The 20,011-nt window shown below is 44.5% G+C and overlaps 1 long non-coding RNA gene and 2 gene segments (V, D, J or C); 1 reads left to right on the plus strand and 2 right to left on the minus strand.

The window, feature by feature from the left end:
* Positions 1 to 7,268: 7,268 nt before the first annotated feature.
* Positions 7,269 to 9,577, minus strand: LOC129838373 (Ig kappa-b4 chain C region-like). The segment is given in 3 exon segments: positions 7,269 to 7,859; positions 9,284 to 9,400; positions 9,568 to 9,577. Coding segments are annotated over 3 exon segments (444 nt in total).
* Positions 9,578 to 10,334: 757 nt separating this feature from the next.
* LOC129838689 (Ig kappa chain V region BS-5-like) lies at positions 10,335 to 10,928 on the plus strand. The segment is given in 2 exon segments: positions 10,335 to 10,436; positions 10,557 to 10,928. Coding segments are annotated over 2 exon segments (426 nt in total).
* A 3,639-nt stretch (positions 10,929 to 14,567) lies between these two features.
* LOC129838541 (uncharacterized) lies at positions 14,568 to 16,822 on the minus strand. The gene is made up of 2 exons (XR_008756867.1): positions 16,137 to 16,822; positions 14,568 to 15,077 (listed from the first exon to the last, which is right to left on the minus strand). It is a non-coding gene; the product is annotated as an uncharacterized LOC129838541 (long non-coding RNA).
* Between the last annotated feature and the right edge of the window lie 3,189 nt (positions 16,823 to 20,011).

Raw genomic sequence — 20,011 nt, forward strand, 5'->3', positions numbered from 1 at the left:
AAACCCCATATACTACCCACCACTGAGACCTGTATGCTCTCGTTGGCTGGCCCTCACTACATATCCATCACCAAACCCACTGGCTCCAGGTCATCTATATGTCTTTGCTACGTAAAGCCCCGCCTTATCTCAGTTCATTGGTCACCATAGCAACACCCACCCGTAGCACGCGCTCCAGGAGGTAAATTGCACTGGTCATCCCCAAAGCCAACAATTCCTTTGGTTGCCTTTTCTTCCAGTTCTCTGCTGCCAATGACTGGAATGAATTGCAAAACTCTCTGAAGCTGGAGTCTTATATCTCCCTCTCTAACTTTAAGCATCAGCTGTCTGAGCAGCTTACCTATCACTGTACCTGTACACAGCCAATCTGTAAATAGCACACCCGACTACCTCATCCCCATATTATTACTTACCCTCTTGCTCTTTTGCACCCCAGTATCTCTACTTGCACATCATCATCTGCACATATATTACTCCAGTATTTATTTATTTTACCAGGCAAGTCAGTTAAGAACAAATTCTTATGTTCAATAACAGCTTAGGAACAGTGGGTTAACAGAAAGACAGATTTTTACAGTGTGACCTTAGGGATTTAATCTTGCAACTTTTCGGTTACTAGTCCAACGCTCTAACCACGAGGCTACCTGCCGCTAAATTGTAATTATTGTCTCCTCTAGGGCCTATTTATTGCCTACCTCCCTACTCTTCTACATTTGCACTCTGTACATATATTTTTATTTTCTTTTGTGTTATTGACTGTACCTTTGTTTATGTGTAACTCGGTTTTGTTGTTTTTGTCGCACTGCTTTGCTTTATCTTGGCCAGGTCGCAGTTGTAGATGAGAATTTGTTCTCAACTGGCCTACCTGGTTAAATAAAGGTGAAATAAATAGAGAAATTGATCGGAGAAACCTGCATGATGTAAGTGTCCGTCTCATTACACTGTCATACATGTTATGTCCTGTAGGCTACAGAAAAAGCTACATACTCTTTCTACCATATCCTATATCCGCTACATGATTTATGTTAGATGATTATTTTCTATGGAACATTGGTGGAACGCCACAGCGATGTGTCTCTCCAACAGCACCCTGGAGAGGAGCACTGGGAATGGACAAGCAAAATGTTTTGTGCCCCTGCCTATGTCAAAGTGGGCACTGCTTATCATAGGGCTGCATCAGCGCTCACCTAAAAAGCCCATATGCCACTGGTTGAGAGAAATTATCATTGTTTTTGGGCAAAATTATGTGAGGTTTTATGTGTTGCTGGATGTGTGTCTTGGTCAGTTTAGCTCAAAAAATGCCGCCTAATCCTGCCTAATGAGCGGGCTGGCCTTGCCAATGATCACTGGAAGGTGGAAACTGACTGGAATTCATTGTATTTTTGCCCTTTTTATTCACGTAATTGAACATTACTTGAAAGTTACAATCGCCTCAGGCTCCCAACCCCTCAAAAAGTCCACAAATGGACCTTACAACCAACTGTGGAAATTCAATGGATGTGATCATCAACAGCAGCATATTAACTTTTTTCATGAGTAGGTTACCGACTGTTAGCTCTGTGAATGAGACCTGATGCTGAATTCAACATGAGACACATGTAAACTACTTGTACATAAACTATCCTCATGAAGTATAATACCCATTTTATCTGTCATTAATTACATGGTGGAATATCTGTTATGTCTCCCTCTCTGAATCCACCATAGAGGTTAAAACCAGTCCAATCCCTCACATCTGGCCCAGTCCAGGGTATTTCAGGCAGTGAAACTGTTCAACTGCTAGACTGGTAGCTGTGGGAGTGAAACTGAGATTTGCATAGACAGGGCTGGGTGGTTCTGCTTGTCCCAGAATAGAGCAGCACTGTCACCAGATGTTCACTCTGTCCCCAGGGGGTTGGAGGTAGAAAAGACTCTATGACTATGTTGAAGATGTGATACCGGTGGAATGATGTGGATCTTGTAAAACAAATGTAGCTCAATACAGGTGTGATCGATCAAATGTTCATTAACATTAGCTTACTGTCTTTATGAGTATATACAGTGCTTTACAAAAGTATTCACCCCCCTTGGTGAAAAGTGGTGTGTGCATATGTATTCGACCCCTTTGCTATGAAGTCTCTAAATAAGATCTGGTGCATCCAATTGCCTTCAGAAGTTACATAATAAGTTAAATAAAGTCCACCTGTGTGCAATCTAAGTGTCACAGTATATATACATCTCAGTATATATACACCTGTTCTGAAAGGCCCCAGAGTCTGCAACACCACTAAGCAAGGGGCACCACCAAGCAAGCGGCAAAATGAAGACCAAGGAGCTCTCCAAACAGGTCATGGACAAAGTTGTGGAGAAGTACAGATCAGGGTTGGTTATAAAAAAATATCCAAAACTTTGAACATCCCACAGAGCACCATTAAATCCATTATTAAAAAATTGAAAGAATATGGCACCACAACAAACCTGCCAAGAGAGGGCATCCCACCAAATTGCTCGGACCAGGCAAGGAGGGCATTAATCAGAGAGGCAAAAAAGAGACCAAAGATAACCCTGAAGGAGCTTCAAAACTCCACAGCGGAGATTGGAGTATCTGTCCATAGGACCACTTTAAGCCGTACACTCCACAGAGCTGGGCTTTACGGAAGAGTGGCCAGAAAAAATAAGCAAACATGTTTGGTGTTTGCCAAAAGGCATGTGGGAGACTCCCCAAACATATGGAAGAAGGTACTCTGGTCAGATGAGACTAAAATTGAGCTTTATGGCCATCAAGGAAAACGTTATGTCTGGCGCAAACCAAACACCTCTCATCACCCTAAGAATACCATCCCCACAGTGAAGCATGGTGGTGGCAGCATGCTGCTGTGGGGATGTTTTTCATCGTCAGGGACTGTGAAACTGGTCAATATTGAAGGAATGATGGATGGTGCTAAATACTGGGAAATTCTTGCGGGAAACCTGTTTCAGTCTTCCAGAGATTCGAGACTGGGACTGTTGTTTAGTTTTTTTTTTGTCTTATATCTTGTTTGCCTGCAATATTTTTTATTGTGGAACAATCTCAATGCTGTGCGTTACAGGGAAGACATCCTCCTCCTTCATGTGGTACCCTTCCTGCATGCTCCTCCTGACATGACTCTCCAGCATGACAATGCCACCAGCCATACTGCTCATTCTGTGTGTGATTTCCTGCAAGACAGGAATAACAGTGTTCTGCCATGGCCAGCGAAGAGCCCGGATCTCAATCCTATTGCGCACGTCTGGGACCTGTTGGATTGGAGGGTGAGGGCGAGGGCCATTCCCCCCAGAAATGTCCGGGAACTTGCAGGTGCCTTGGTGGAAGAGTGAAGTAACATCTCACAGCAAATCTGGTGCAGTCCATGAGGAGGAGATGCACTGCAGTACTTAATGCAGCTGGTGGCCACACCAGATACTGACTGTTACTTTTGATTTTGACCCCCCTTTGTTCAGGTACACATTATTCAATATCTGTTAGTCACATGTCTGTGGAGCTTGCTCAGTTTATGTCTGTTGTTGAATCTTGTTATGCTCATACAAATATTTACACGTATGTTTGCTGAAAATAAATGCATTTGACAGTGAGAGGACGTTTCTTTTTTTGCTGAGTTTAGTATCTAGACCTCTCCTGTTAATCTGTTAACATTGTAGTATCTAGACCTCTCCTGTTAATCTGTTAACGTTGTAGTATCTAGACATCTCCTGTTAATCTGTTAATGTTGTAGTATCTAGACCTCTCCTGTTAATCTGCTAACGTTGTAGTATCTAGACGTCTCCTGTTAATCTGTTAGCATTCTAGGATCTAGACCTCTCCTGTTAATCTGTTAACGTTGTAGTATCTAGACCTCTCCTGTTAATCTGTTAACGTTGTAGTATCTAGACCTCTCCTGTTAATCTGTTAACATTGTAGCATCTTGTGTTAATATGAACTGCTGTAAAATGGCGCCGGAGAAGAAGGCAGACATTTTACGTACATTTTTTTTGTGTTGTTTGTACTTATTTGACTTATTTTGTACATAATGTTGCCGCTACCGTCTATTATGACAGAAAATAACTTCTAGAAATAAAGACTGCGATTACCACGGACTAGCAGAGTCCTCCATTTCCTTTTCCGACTCTGACGAGCCCGACGCAAAGGATATACTGCTTCCTCGGGAACAGGCCCCAATCCCAGTGATCTGCGTGAAGAGGAGGCGGAGAAAGAGGGGCCGAAAGGGCGGGCTGACTTCTGATAATTCGTAGGCAAATCTAATAAACCCCCACTTCCCTCCATTCTGCTAGCAAACGTGCAATCTTTGGAGAATAACATCGACGAGTTTCGAGGAAGATTAAACTACCAACGGGACAATAAAAACTGTAACATCTTATGCTTCATGGAGTCATTGCTGAACGACGACAACATCAACATACAGCTGGCTGGTTATACGATGTTCCCGGGAGGATAGAACAGCGACGTCTGGTAAGACAAGGGGCGGCAGAATATGTATTTTTGTAAATAACAGCTGGTGCACGATATCTAAGGAAGTCTCGAGCTATTGCACACCTTCAGTAGAGTATCTCATGATAAACTGTAGACCACACTACCTACCGAGAGAGTTTCCATCTGTATTCTTCATAGCTGTTTACATACAACCACAGTCAGAGGCTGGCACTAAGATAGCATTGAATGAGCTGTATTCCGTCATAAGCAAACAAGAAAACGTTCACCCAGAGGCGGTGCTCCTAGTAGCCAGGAACTTTAATGCAGGGCAACTCTTATTCGTTTTACCAAAATTCTATCAGCATGTTAAATGTGCAACCAGAGGAAAAATAACTCTGGACTACCTATACTCCACACACAGAGACGCATACAAAGCTCTCCCTCGCCCTCCATTTGGCAAATCTGACCATAATTTTATCCTCCTGATTCCAAGCTCAAATTAAAGCAGGAAGCACCAGTGACTCGATCAATAAAAAAAGTGGTCAGATGAAGCAGATGCTAAGCTACAGGACTGTTTTGCTAGCACAGACTAATATGTTCCGGGATTCCTCCGATGGCATTGAGGAACACCACATCAGTCATTGGCTTCATCAATGAGTGCATCGATGACGTCGTCCCCACAGTGACCGACCGTACATGCATACCCCAACCAGAAGCCATGGATTACAGGCAGCATCCGCACTGAGCTAAAGGCTATAGCTGCCGCTTTCAAGGAGCGGGACTCTAACCCGGAAGCTGATAAGAAATCCCGCTATATCCTCCGACGAACCATCAAAAAGGCAAAGCATCAATAGAGGACTAAGATCGACTCGTACTACACTTGCTCTGACGCTAGTCGGATGTGGCAGGGCTTGCAAACCATTATAGACTACAAAGGGAATTACAGCCAAGAGCTGCACAGTGACACAAGCCTACCAGACAAGCTAAACTACTTCTATGCTCGCTTCGAGGCAAATAACACTGAAACATGCATGAGAACACCAACTGTCATGGAAGACTGTGTGATCACGCTCTCCGCAGCCGATGTGAGTAAGACTTTTAAACAGGTCAACATTCACAAGGCCGCAAGGCGAGATGGATTACCAGGACATGTACTGCGAGCATGTGCTGACCAACTGGCAAGTGGTAACGTGCCTAAATGACTACCGACCCGTAGCATTCACGTCTGTAGACATGAAGTGTTTTGAAAGGCTGGTCATGGCTCACATCTACAACATCATCCCAGCAACCCTAGACCCATTCCAATTTGCATACCGCCACAACAGATCCACATATGATGCAATCTCTATTGCACTCCACACTGCCCTTTCCCACCTGGACAAAAGGAACACCTATGTGAGAGTGCTATTCATTGACTACAGCTAAGCTTTCAACACCATAGTGCCCTCAAAGCTCATCAATAAGCTAAGGACCCTGGGACTAAACACCTCCCTCTGCAACTGGATCCTGAACTTCCTGACGGGCAGCCCCCAGGTGGTAAGGGTAGGTAACAACACATCTGCCACGCTGATCCTCAACACAGGGGCCCCTCAGGGATGCGTGCTAAGTCCCCTCCTGTACTCCCTGTTCACCCATGACTGCATGGCCAAGTATGACTCCAACACCATAAATTAAAATTGCCGATGACACAACAGTGGTAGGCCTGATCACCGACAACGACGAGACAGCCTATAGGGAGGAGGTCAAAGACCTGGCCATGTGGTGCCAGGACAACAACCTCTCCCTCAATGTGATCAAGACAAAGGAGAGTGTTGTGGACTACAGTAAAAAGAGGACCGAGCACGCCCCCATTCTCATCGATGGGGCTGCAGTGGAGCAGGTTGAGAGCTTCAAGTTCCTTGGTGTCCACATCACCAATAAACTAACATGGTCCAAGCACACCAAAACTGTCGTGAAGAGGGCATGACAAAACCTATTCCCCTTCAGGAGACTGAAAAGATTTGGCATGGGTCCTCAGATCCTCAAAAGGTTCTACAGCTGCACCATCGAGCATCCTGACTGGTTGCGTCACTGCCTGGTTTGGCAACTGCTCGGCCTCTGACCACAAGGCACGACAGAAGGTAATGTGTATGGCCCAGTACATCACTGGAGCCAAGCTTCCTGCCATCCAGGACCTCTATACCAGGCGGTGTCAGAGGAAGGCCCTAAAAATTGTCAAAGACTCCAGCCACCCTAGTCATAGACTGTTCTCTCTGCTACCACACGTGGTACCGGAGTGCCAAGTCTAGGTCCAAGAGGCTTCTAAACAGCTTCTACCCCCAAGCCATAAGACTCCTGAATATCCAGTCAAATGGCTACCCAGACTATTTGCAATGCCCTCCCCCCTCTCACCCTCTTTACACCACTGCTGGTCTCTGTTGTCATCTATGCATAGTCAATTTAATAACTCTACCTACATGTACATACTACCTCAACTAACTGGTGCCCGCAATTGACTCTGTATCGGTACCCCCCTGTATAAAGTCTCGCTACTGTTATTTTACTCCTACTCTTTAAATACTTGTTGCTTTTATTTCTTATTCTTATCCGTATTTTTTTTTAACTGCATTGTTGGTTAGGGGCTCGTACTGAAGCATTTCTCTGTAGGTTGTATTTGGCGCATGTGACTAACATTTGATTTGATTTGCTGGTTGAAGATGTGGTTTCAAGTGAGAACATAACTAAGCAATGACATTTAGGTCTGATAGTTTTCAAAGAAACTGTGAATCAGGCTTTATTAATATATGTATATACCATTCAACAACATTTAAAACAAATGTCTAATTATTGAAAGAGACAAAAATATTTGTTCCAAAGGGAAATCTTTATTTTCATCTATTTATCAAAGCATCAAAACAAACATTCCTACAGAATCTAATAGTAATAAAACAGAACACATCACATCTAACACTGATACAACCTCAGTCTACAGAGAGGATTGACTCATGAACTCAAGCAAAGCCCTCTGTTAGTCTACATGTCAGTGATCAATAAGACAGAGAACATCAGATCTCAGAACAGAGTCAAAGCAGAGGAACCAGCAGTCTCTCTCCACAGGGGTGTGTGACTGAGGGGTCCTACCCAGAACAGTCAGCCTTCCTCAGGGTCTTGGTGACTGGAGTCTGGGATTTCTGCTGGGCTTCACAGGTCACCTCTCCTGCCTTGGTCCACTCCTGGCCAGTGAGAGTCAGGGTGCTGCTCCAGCTGTACAGGCCGTCCTTCTCCAGGACCCTAGAACTGGCCTCCTGCGTCTTGCTGGTCCCGTCCACTTTCCAGTTCATGGTCCAGTCTGAGGGGAAGCCCTTGTTGGCCAGACACGTCAGTGTGGCTGTTGTTGTACTGGACAGCTCCTCACTAGAGGGGGGCAGAACGGTGAGGGTGGGGGCACTGTTACCTGGAACAAACAGAACATATCAACTAAGTAACTACAACAAGTACAGCTACACTAAGAGATTATCTTCAGCAAAGTACATGTCAAAATAAAGTCAACTGAAAATGCCCTCTAAATATGAATGTAGAAGTCAGATAGTTTAAAAGATGTGGAGAAAACACTAAAGTAATATGATACAGAGCAGATTTATGAACCAAACAGGTATAAAGTGTTTAAATAACTAGAGTTACTAGTCATACGGTGTCAGTTATACATGTCATTCAGATATTGTTTAGTATTGGATCTGATCAGAATAGCCTACTCATATTCATAGTATTTTCATCACATATCATCCATGTTGAATTATGAAGTCAGTTACAACCATAACTGAGACCCTTTGTCTTCACACTAACAGTGAAGTCTACCATGAACACAATGCAGCAATGATGAATACTATATACAATACTATTAGTTATTATACCAGAGTTAGGAGTGATATTCTGCAATTATACAAATCAGACATACAAATAAACCTACAACTTATCATTTTGATTCAATAAATATTTATTTGAAAGAAGGCTCAGTCAAAAGCCACATTTAACCAAAATATTTGAGTTAAAGATAATAAAAATATATATTTTAAACTCTCACACAAACAGTAATACACAATGCAACAACTATATTCCATATTATTAAATAGTTATCATACTAGAACTATCCTCTGCAATCCATCAAACCACACATTTAAATAAACACCTTAATTTGAACATATTGGTTAAATAACATTTAATTTGAAAGAAGGCTTAGTCAAAAGTAATAGAAAAAAAAATAAAAAATTAGGAAGTAAGATATGTAAAAAAGCAATATTTTCATAGAGACAGAATTTCACAACGTAAAATACCCCCAAAAATAATCTGAAAGAAATATCAAAGTTACTTACTTCCAACCTCAAGTCTGGTGCCGCTACCAAAAGTGTACCACAGTGATACAATCCCTATTACTGCTCGTACAAAAACATCCTGCACATTTGGCAAGCTTAATTTCTTTAGACTGTGGTTCAAATAATTAACTCTAATATAGTATGAATACTTTTCAGAAATGATTTCATCTACTCAATTAGAAATAAAGTGTTTTTCATTTTGATTTCCTTAACATTGACCAAACCTGACTTTTCTAGTACATTTCCTACTACTGTAGGTGCAGTATATTTTTTCATACAACTAATCTAAAATGTAGGGTAATGACTTTTATAGTTTAAAGGCACGTCAAATTTGATTAGAAGTAATAACATTCATATTGGCCATAGTATGTGTAGGACTTGTGTATTTTGTTTAAATCATCTAAAAAGTTAAAGTTAATTTGAAAAATCAAGGCAAGGCAAAATGTATAGAGAAATTGAAACCCGACATCAAAAGGTGAATAAAACTGTTAATTTTGTGTTTACTTACTTCCAACATCAAGTCTGGTGCCGCTACCAAAAGTCCACCACAGTGATACAATCCCTATTACTGCTGGTACAAAAACCTCTCTGTGTTGTGTTGCTGCAGCTGTTACAGTGAAGATCACTCATACAGAATCAGAATCAACACAAATACACTTTAACATCTTCCAGGTAGAACAAACACTTCATATTAGCTGTTTCTAGATAATACCAATATGAATTGTATCTTAAATCCAGATTAGTCTTTTTTCCTTCCTCTGTGTATCAGGTGTTCTCCTAGTCTGTAGGTACAGTCCAGCATTAGATCAGTGTTGCTAGTATTCCTCCATATTGTCCATATGAAAGACAACAGCAGCAGCAGTAGTGATAGTGATCATGTTGTATATTCCTTTATTAAACATGTTGATCTCAGATTTAACAGTGGTGGTAAAGTCACAGAGGACAGACAACACTACCAGAGGAATCCTACCAGCTTTAGTTTAGAGAAGTGTTCACTAACTGATTAGAGGAACTTACATCAGAGACCAAGCATGAGTGAACAGAGAGTTCATTATGTCTAATCATCATCAGAATAATAATATAATGGTGCTGTGAAATAAAGTTTCCATACATTAGTTACCTGAGTAAACAGTTGCAGTTTGATGTTATTAAAGGGGTGGCATGTAGCTAGCGGTTAGCGTGTTGGGCCAGTAAACAAAAGGTTGCTAGTTCAAATCCCCAGGCCGACACGGTGAAACACCTGTCGATGTTTCCTTTAGCAAGGCACTTAACCCTAATTGCTCCAGGGTCGCAGTTGATAATGGCAGATCCTGGCCGTGACCCCCCTCTCCGAGGCTGTCTCGGGGGGAGTTGGGATATTAAAAAAATAAACATTATTAATTCACACATGCATGAAATAGGACAAATATAAGCACCGCCTAGTTATTATAAAAGAAAGCTCATGCAGGACAAAATATATTCTAATGGGAGCCTACTTGGAAACTGAAATAGATTTGAAACAATCATTTGCATAATGCATCTGCTCCGCTGCTCTGAGACCATTTATATCCCTGTGAGTTTAACACTTCATGACTGAGACCTGTCCTTCATGACAACAGAACCCACAACAACCATGACTTTTATCACCATCTTCATCTGGACACTTGCTTTCTACATCGAAGGTACAAAACAATAAGAGTTGTGTTTGTACAATGAAAAGTAAACAATTTGAGTGAACTGAAAGACTGAGATTGTGTCTTTAATTCCAGGAAATGTACAATTACTTGTTTTCTCTGTTTCAGAATCCAGAGGACAGGTCACTGTGACCCAGACTCCTGCAGTGAAAACTGTTCTCCCAGGACAGACAGTCTCTCTGAACTGTAAAACCAGCAGTAATGTGTATAGTAATTGTTACAATGGTCAGTCATGGAACCAAGAGTGTCTATCCTGGTACCAACAGAAACCAGGAGAAAAACCCAAACTAATGATGTTCCCAGGGAACACACTCCATTCTGGGACTCCATCTAGATTCAGTGGCAGTGGATCTGGGAGTGACTTCACTCTGACCATCAGTGGAGTCCAGTCTGAAGATGCAGGAGATTACTACTGTCAGAGTTTCCACTATCCCAACAGTGTCAGCGTGTTCACACAGTGATACAGAGCCATACAAAAACCTCCCTCAGTCAGACTGCACAGTGACTGTACTGCTACAGCTGGGACCTACTGCAGGTGCTGAGGGGGAAGAGACAGTGACATGGAACACTGATCAGTAGAGGAGGTCAACTTTGAATATGTTTAGAAAGCATCATTCAGATCACATGTTCCCCATCATCGTCGTTATCAAGGTTGTGACTAGTTATGTTTGTCATGACCTGAAAGTTCACTTAGATGTTTGAGTTAGATGTTTTGAAACCCATGTTTTATTTAATTTTACCTTTATTCAGGTTAGTCTCTGAGATTAAACATCTATTTTACGAGAGACCTGGTCAAAATAGCAGCACACAAAGTTACACACAATTACAACTTAAAACACAAAGCACTACAGATTAAAAACATCAATTTACAAATTGAGAAGACAATAATTATTTGGGGAGATGACAGAGGTAGCTCAGGACAGAGAGGTAGCTCAGGACAGAGAGGTAGCTCCGGACAGAGAGGTAGCTCCCGACGAATGGCAGCTCCGGACTGAAGGGCAGCTCCGGACTGAAGGGCAGCTCCGGACTGAAGGGCAGCTCCGGACTGGAGGACAGCTCATGACTGGAGGACAGCTCATGACTGGAGGACAGCTCATGACTGGAAGGCGGCTCTGGCGGCTCCTGACTGGCTGGCGGCTCTGGCGGCTCCTGACTGGCTGGCGGCTCTGGCGGCGACTGGCTGGCGGCTCTGGCGGCACCTGACTGGCGGCTCTGGCGGCTCCTGACTGGCTGGCGGCTCTGGCGGCTCCTGACTGGCTGGCGACTCTGGCGGCTCCTGATTGGCTGGCGACTCTGACGGCTCCTGACTTGCGGGCGGCTCTGGCGGCTCCTGACTGACGGACGGCTCTGGCGGCTCCTGACTGACGGACGGCTCTAACGGCTCGGGACAGACGTGCGGCTCAGATGGCGCTGGGCAGACGGATGGCTCAGATGGCGCTGGGCAGACGGATGGCTCAGATGGCGCTGGGCAGACGGATGGCTCAGATGGCGCTGGGCAGGCAGGCGGCTCAGATGGTGCTGCGCAGGCAGGCAGCTCAGATGACGCTGGGCAGATGGCCGACTCTGACCTGCTGAGGCGCACAGTAGGCCTGGTGCGTGGTGCCGGAACTGGTGGTACCGGTTTGTAGACACGCACCACTAGGCGAGTGCGGGGAGCAGGAACAGGGCACACTGGACTCTCAAGGCGCACTATAGGCCTGGTGCGTGGTACCGGCACTGGTCGTACCGGGCTGAGGGCACGCACCTCAGGGCGAGTGCGGGGAGAAGGAACAGTGCGTACAGGGCTCTGGAGACGCACAGGAGGCTTGGTGCGTGGTGCCGGAACTGATGGTACTGGGCTGGAGACACGCACCACAGGGCGAGTGTGTGGAGGAGAAACAGGGCTCTGGAGACGCAGAGGAAGCCTGGTGCGTGGTGTAGGCACTGGTGGTACTGGGCTGGGGCGAGGAGGTGGCGCCGGATATACCGGACCGTGAAGGCATACAGGAGCTCTTAAGCACCGAGCCTGCCCAACCTTATCTGGTTCAATGCTCCCCGTAGCCAGGCCAGTGCGGCGAGGTGGAATAGCCCGCACTGGGCTGTGCTGGCGAACCGGGGACACCATGCGTAAGGCTGGTGCCATGTACACCGGCCCGAGGAGACGTACTGGAGTCCAGATATGTTGAGCCGGCTTCATAGCACCTGACTTGATGCCCACTCTAGCTTGGCCGATACGTGGAGCTGGGATGTACCGCACCGGGCTAAGCACACGTACAGGAGACACCGTGCGCTTTTCCGCACAACACGGTGTCTGCCCGTACTCTCGCCCTCCACGGCAAGCCCGGGAAGTTGGCGCAGGTCTCCTACCTGACTTCGCCACACTCCCCTTTGTCCCCCCCCCCCCAAGAAATTTTTGGGCTTTCTTCTCGGGCTTCCAGCCACGCTTCCGTGCTGCCTCCTCATACCACCGCTCCTCGGCTTTAGCTGCCTCCAGCTCTTCACGAGAGCGGCGATATTCTCCAACCTTAGCCCAGGGTCCTTTTCCGTTCATAATTTCCCCCCATGTCCAGGAGTCCTGTGTACTGGGCCGCTGCTGCTGCTGTCGCTGTTGCCCGTTGCTACGCTGCTTGATCCGAGTTTGGTGGGTGGTTCTGTAACGGCAGCCTTCCTCCTCTTCAAGAGAAGAGTAGGTGTAGCAGGGATCGGACCAACACGCAGCGTAGCCAGTGCCACAACATGTTTAATAAAACGATAAACAGTGAACACTTACAATGATACAAAATAACAAATGTGGCAAACCGATACAGTCCTAGCTGGTGCAGAGAAAACACAGAGACAGGAAACAACCACCCACAAATCCCCAACACGAAACAAGCCACCTATATATGATTCCCAATCAGGGACAACGATTGACAGCTGCCTCTGATTGAGAACCATATTAGGCCGAACACAGAAACAGACAAACTAGACACACAACATAGAATGCCCACCCAGCTCACGTCCTGACCAACACTAAAACAAGAAAAACACACAAGAACTATGGTCAGAACGTGACAGCTAATGCTTTGAAGCTCCTTCCAAGTGAAAGAGCCAGAGAACTGGAACACTTTTTCCCCCCAGCTCTGTACAGGCCATAGGTATAGTCAACAAGATATAGTCATGTGTAGACGATAGTTGTCATTTGTCTGCTGGACAATGTAGGTACACAGGTCAAATGTGAGCTATTACCAGTCCACATGAGAAGCCAAACAAAAAGTGTTATGACCTCAACATTACTTCAAAGTTATAACCACTTCAGCCCCCCAGAACAAGATCCCATATCAAATGTCTGATGTAAACGGAAGTATTAATCCACGGCAAAGTATAAACTTTTTGTCCTGAGTAGGTTACTGACTGCTAGACCTGTGATTGACACCTGATGCTGGACTGAACCATGACACACATATACACTACACTATCTACATGAAGTATAATACTCATTTTATCTGTCATTAATTACATTATGGTATATATGTTATGTTTCACTTCCTGCATCCACCATAGAGGTTATTAAAACCAGCCAATCCCTCAAATTTGGCCCAGTCCAGGCTATTTCAGTCAGTGAAACTGTTCAACTGCTAGTGTGGTAGCTGTGGAAGTGAAACTGAGATTTACATAGACAGGGCTGGGTGGTTCTGCTTTTCCCAGAATAGAGCAACACTGTCACCAGATGTTCACCCTGTTCCCAGAGTGTTGGAGGTAGAGAAGACCAGGGGAAATATAATGAAGTGTAGAATACACATTGTTGAAAACCATTGCTAAAACATCTAATTTAATAAACATTGTAAATATGCATATGTTATGAAAATAACTATTTAGCAGTGTGAATTTTGAGAGCAGATCTTAGAGGTTTATTATCAAATATCACTAATCATTATCACTGCTATTGATGCTACAGTTTAACAGGATCATTCAGTTGTAGAAATTAATGCAGAGTATTTGTTGGATCAGATGCCCTTTTAATTCTGTTTGAAAACATGAGTAGCTATATGCTACAATGGCAAATTATGAAAGAAGCTGATTGATATAAAATAGTATGAAATGTGCTGCCTATTCATGAGATAGAGATCATTGGAATCATGATTAAATGAACTCTTGCGGTTATTTCTGAATCAAAACAAGCTTTATTTGAACTCAGAGGCAAGACGACATGTACAACTAAATCTCAAAATAGTTTATCACACAGCACTACTGATATTATTCACTATTATACTGTAACCTTCAGCTCTAAAACACTCATGTTTCCTTCACTTGCACCATGTGGGGACTCTCTAGCCCCCTACAATGGCTTCTAGACACTACAGTGACTTTTCCGGAAGGCGGCCGAGTCACTGGTGTCGTCGTGGGCGACCCTGCAGGTGTAGACCTCTCCCTCTTCCCAGCGTGCCTTGCTCAGGGTCAGGGTGCTGCTGCGACTGTAGTGGCCACCCTTCTCTTCTTCTGTGGTGGTCAGGACCCCCTCCTTCACATCCGCCCCGTCTACCTCCCAGCTCACCATCGCCCCCTGGGGGGAGTAGTCACTCAGCAGGCAGGCCAGTGTGGCCGAGCCCCCAGAGAGCTGCTCAGAGGACGGGGGGAGCAGAGACACTGTGGGCCTGACAGAGGGACCAGCTGGAAAAGAGGAGAGAGGAGAGGGTGAGCTACCACTACTACTCTATAACATTAGGAGAGGGTCAGTTACTACTACTACTCTATAACATTAGGAGAGGAGAGGGTCAGTTACTACTACTACTACTCTATAACATTAGGAGAGTAGAGGGTCAGTTACTACTACTACTACTCTATAACATTAGGAGAGGAGAGGGTCAGTTACTACTACTACTACTCTATAACATTAGGAGAGGAGAGGGTCAGTTACTACTACTACTACTCTATAACATTAGGAGAGGGTCAGTTACTACTACTCTATAACATTATCAGAGGAGAAACTGTTATCAGTTTACAAAACCATTTCAGAGCAACAATACACACAGGATGAACAACTAGCTACAGTACAGAGAACAACCGACAACACTGAAACACTGAATCTATGAAGATAATGGCAAAAGAACTCTGGATGGATTTTTAGATTAACAATCCATCAGATAAATGCTCTACAGTTTAGCACACCAAGAGCAATAAAACACTAGGGGGGGGGGGGGGGGTTCCTGGAAACAGATGAAGCCTAGTCCTAGACTAAAAATCACTTTCATATAGTCTGGGTACAGTATCATTTAATATTCACAATTTTAAATAAGACATGAACTATCAATATATGTCAAATCTACTGAGATACAAGCCCCAAATTACCTCAAAATACTATTCAAAACTATAGAGGTGGTTCCCCTTGAAACCATGTCAGTGTTAACATCTACTATGAATACAATACAAAGTGTTGCTTATATCATATAAATAGTAGTTGCTACATCTTGAACGAACAATGAGCTGACATACACTACTGTATATCAAAATGTGCCCTTTTTACGTTAGAATACTTACGGTTTTATTACCCAATAATAATGCTCACTTCGTTGACACTGCCCTCTAAAAATCATCCAATCTGTCCACAGAAATCTCTAAAAAGATATAGCCTAGAAGTCTTTCCTCTGGAGAAGATGATAACATCTCATAACGTTGTTCAATAGCATGATTACATTTAGTTTTATGAGAGAAAGACAAAAATGTACTTACTTTTCAACACCAGTTTTGTGCCGCTTCCAAAAGTGTACCACAGTGATTCATTCTGGTGAAGTCTCTGTACAAAAACCTCCTTCACACAAGAGTGAGCACCTTCACACACAGTGCACTCTCAGTACCACCCTGACAGTACTGAAGTGCAAGTATAATACAATAGGGACTGATAGTCCTGAAGTACTTGTATAATACAGTTGTGGCCAAAAGTTGAGAATGACACAAATATAAATTTTCACAAAGTCTGCTGCCTCAGTTTGTATGATGGCAATTGGCATATACTCCAGAATGTTATGAAGAGTGATCAGATGAATTGCAATTAATTGCAAAGTCCCTCTTTGCCATGCAAATTAACTGAATCCCCAAAAAACATTTCCATTGCATTTCAGCCCTGCCACAAAAGGACCAGCTGACATCATGTCAGTGATTCTCTCGTTAACACAGAGGCTGGAGATCACTCGGTCATGCTGATTGAGTTCGAATAACAGACTGGAAGCTTCAAAAGGAGGGTGGTGCTTGGAATCATTGTTCTTCCTCTCAACAATGGTTACCTGCAAGGAAACACGTGCCGTCATCATTGCTTTGCACAAAAAGGGCTTCACAGGCAAGGATATTGCTGACAGTAAGATTGCACCTAAATCAACCATTTATCGGATCATCAAGAACTTCAAGGAGAGCGGTTCAATTGTTGTGACGAAGGCTTCAGGGCGCCTAAGAAAGTCCAGCAAGCGCCAGGACCGTCTCCTAAAGTTGATTCAGCTGCAGGATCGGGGCACCACCCGTACAGAGCTTGCTCAGGAATGGCAGCAGGCAGGTGTGAGTGCATCTGCACAAACAGTGAGGCAAAGACTTTGAGGATGGCCTGGTGTCAAGAAGGGCAGCAAAGAAGCCACTTCTCTCCAGGAAAAACATCAGGGACAGACTGATATTCTGCAAACGGTACAGGGATTGGACTGCTGAGGACTGGGGTAAAGTCATTTTCTCTGATGAATCCCCTTTCCGATTGTTTGGGGCATCCGGAAAAAAGCTTGTCCGGAGAAGACAAGGTGAGCGCTACCATCAGTCCTGTGTCATGCCAACAGTAAAGCATCCTAAGACCATTCATGTGTGGGGTTGCTTCTCAGCCAAGGGAGTGGGCTCACTCACAAATTTGCCTAAGAACACAGCCATGAATAAAGAATGGTACCAACACATCCTCCGAGCGCAACTTCTCCCAACCATCCAGGAACAGTTTGGTGACGAACAATGCCTTTTCCAGCATGATGGAGCACCTTGCCATAAGGCAAAGGTGATAACTAAGTGGCTCTGGGAACAAAACATCAATATTTTGGGTCCATGGCCAGGAAACTCCCCAGACCTTAATCCCATTGAGAACTTGTGGTCAATCCTCAAGAGGTGAACAAACAAAAACCCACACATTCTGACAAACTCCAAGCATTGATTATGCAAGAATGGGCTGCCATCAGTCAGGATGTGGCCCAGAAGTTAATTGACAGCATGCCAGGGCGGATTACAGAGGTCTTGAAAAATAAGGGTCAACACTGCAAAAATTGACTCTTTGCATCAACTTCATGTAATTGTCAATAAAAGCCTTTGACACTTATGAAATGCTTGTAAATATACTTCAGTATTGCATAGTAACATCTGACAAAAATATCTAAAGACACTGAGGCAGCAGCCTTTGTGAAAATTTATATTTCTGTCATTCTCTATACTTTTGGCCACGACTGTACATTATGTACTGGTAGTACTGAAGTAACTAGTATAATAGATTATGTACTGGTAGTACTGAAGTAACTAGTATAATACAATAGGGACTGATAGTCCTGGGTTATGAGTAAATCCATTGAAGAACGCAGATTATATATTTACGTTATTAGGTATCGCAAATATGATAACATAATCTGTATAATTAGTATCATCCTTACCAGGAAGACTATTTACATTGAACACTTTGCATTGGCAGCACACGCTTCAGTGCTCTGGGAGTGTTTATAGCCCTGTGAGTTTAACACTTCAAGACTGAGAGCGGAACGGAACTTCAACAATGACTTTGATCATGAGCTTCTTGTGGATTTTGATGTTCTTAATTCAGAGTAAAACTATTGACTATCATGATCTTCAAAAAATATATATATATAAATATAACATCTAAATTGCCTTTGCCTCAACAGACAGATTCATGAACATGTAGACAAAACAGACACAGCTCAATAACAATGTATTTAAATGTCTGTTTCAGAATCCAGAGGACAGGTCACTGTGACTCAGACTCCTGCAGTAAAAGTTGTTCTCCCAGGACAGCCAGCTGTTATAAACTGTAAAACCAGTTCAAATGTAGCAGATGGTTGTCCTGGGGATTACACCTGTATGGCCTGGTACCAACAGAAACCTGGAGGAGCTCCTAAACTCCTGATGCACTCTTCAAACAGACTTCAGTCTGGGACTCCATCTAGATTCAGTGGCAGTGGATCTCATAAGGACTTCACTCTGACCATCAGTGGAGTCCAGGCTGAAGATGCAGGAGATTACTACTGTCAGAGTTACCACAGTGGTGGAGTGTTCACACAGTGATACAGAGCCGTACAAAAACCTTCCTCAGTCAGACTGTACAGTGACTGTACTGCTACAGCTGGGCCCTACTTGTCACGTTCCTGACCTATTTATGTTAGTTGTTATGTGTGTTAGTTGGTCAGGACGTGAGGTTGGGTGGGCATTCTATGTTTTCTGTTTCTGTGTTGGTTTTGGGTTACCTGGTATGGCTCTTAATTAGAGGCAGGTGTTTGGCGTTCCTCTAATTAAGAGTCATATTTAGGTAGGCGTTGTCACAGTGTTCGTTGTGGGTGATTGTCTCCTGTGTCAGTATGTATGTTCGTGCCACACGGGACTGTAGCGTTTGTTTGTTTCGTTTCGTTTCGATGTCGTCTGTTTCCTGTACGTGAGTTTATGTTTAGTTATGCAAGTTTATGTTCAGGTTTCGTCAACGTCGTTTTCTTGTTTTGTAGTTTTGAAAGTGTTTTGTTTCGTTTCGTGTTGCCATCGTATTTATAATAAAGATGGCTTATTTTCCTAAAGCTGCGTTTTGGTCCATAAATCCTCCACACGATCGTAACAGAATCACCCACCACGCTAAGACCAAACGGCAAGGGAAAACTAAACGGAGTAAGGGACAGGAGAGAAAGGAGCAATGGACATGGGATGATGTATTGGACGGAAAGGGTTGCTACACTTGGGAGGAGATCCTGGCTGGTAGGGATCGCCTCCCATGGGAACAGGTGGAGGCACTGAGGAGAGCAGAGGCTACTGGGGAGAGGAACCGGAGCTATGAGGGAACGCGTCTGGCACGGAAGCCAAAAAAGCCCGTAAGTAATTCCCAAAAATTTCTTGGGGGGGGGCTAGGAGGTAGTGGGCCAAGGGCAGGTAGGAGACCTGCGCCCACTTCCCAGGCTTACCGTGGAGAGCGGGAGTACGGGCAGGCGCCGTGTTACGCAGTAGAGCGCACGGTGTCTCCTGTACGAGTGCATAGCCCAGTGCGGGTTATTCCACCTCCCCGCACTGGGAGGGCTAGATTGGGTATTGAGCCAGGTGTCATGAGGCCGGCTCAACGCGTCTGGTCTCCAGTGCGTCTCCTCGGGCCGGCATACATGGCACCTGCCTTACGCATGGTTTCCCCGGTTCGCCTACATAGGCCGGTGCGGGTTATTCCACCTCCCCGCACTGGTCGGGCAACCGGGAGCATTCAACCAGGTAAGGTTGGGCAGGCTCAATGCTCAAGAGTGCCAGTACGTCTCCACGGTCCGGTATTTCCGGCACCACCTCCCCGCCCCAGCCTAGTACCTACAGTGTATACACTACGCACTAGGCTACCAGTGCGT

Source organism: Salvelinus fontinalis, chromosome 39 (genome assembly GCF_029448725.1).
Source record: "Salvelinus fontinalis isolate EN_2023a chromosome 39, ASM2944872v1, whole genome shotgun sequence".
Taxonomy (NCBI): Eukaryota; Metazoa; Chordata; class Actinopteri; order Salmoniformes; family Salmonidae; genus Salvelinus; species Salvelinus fontinalis.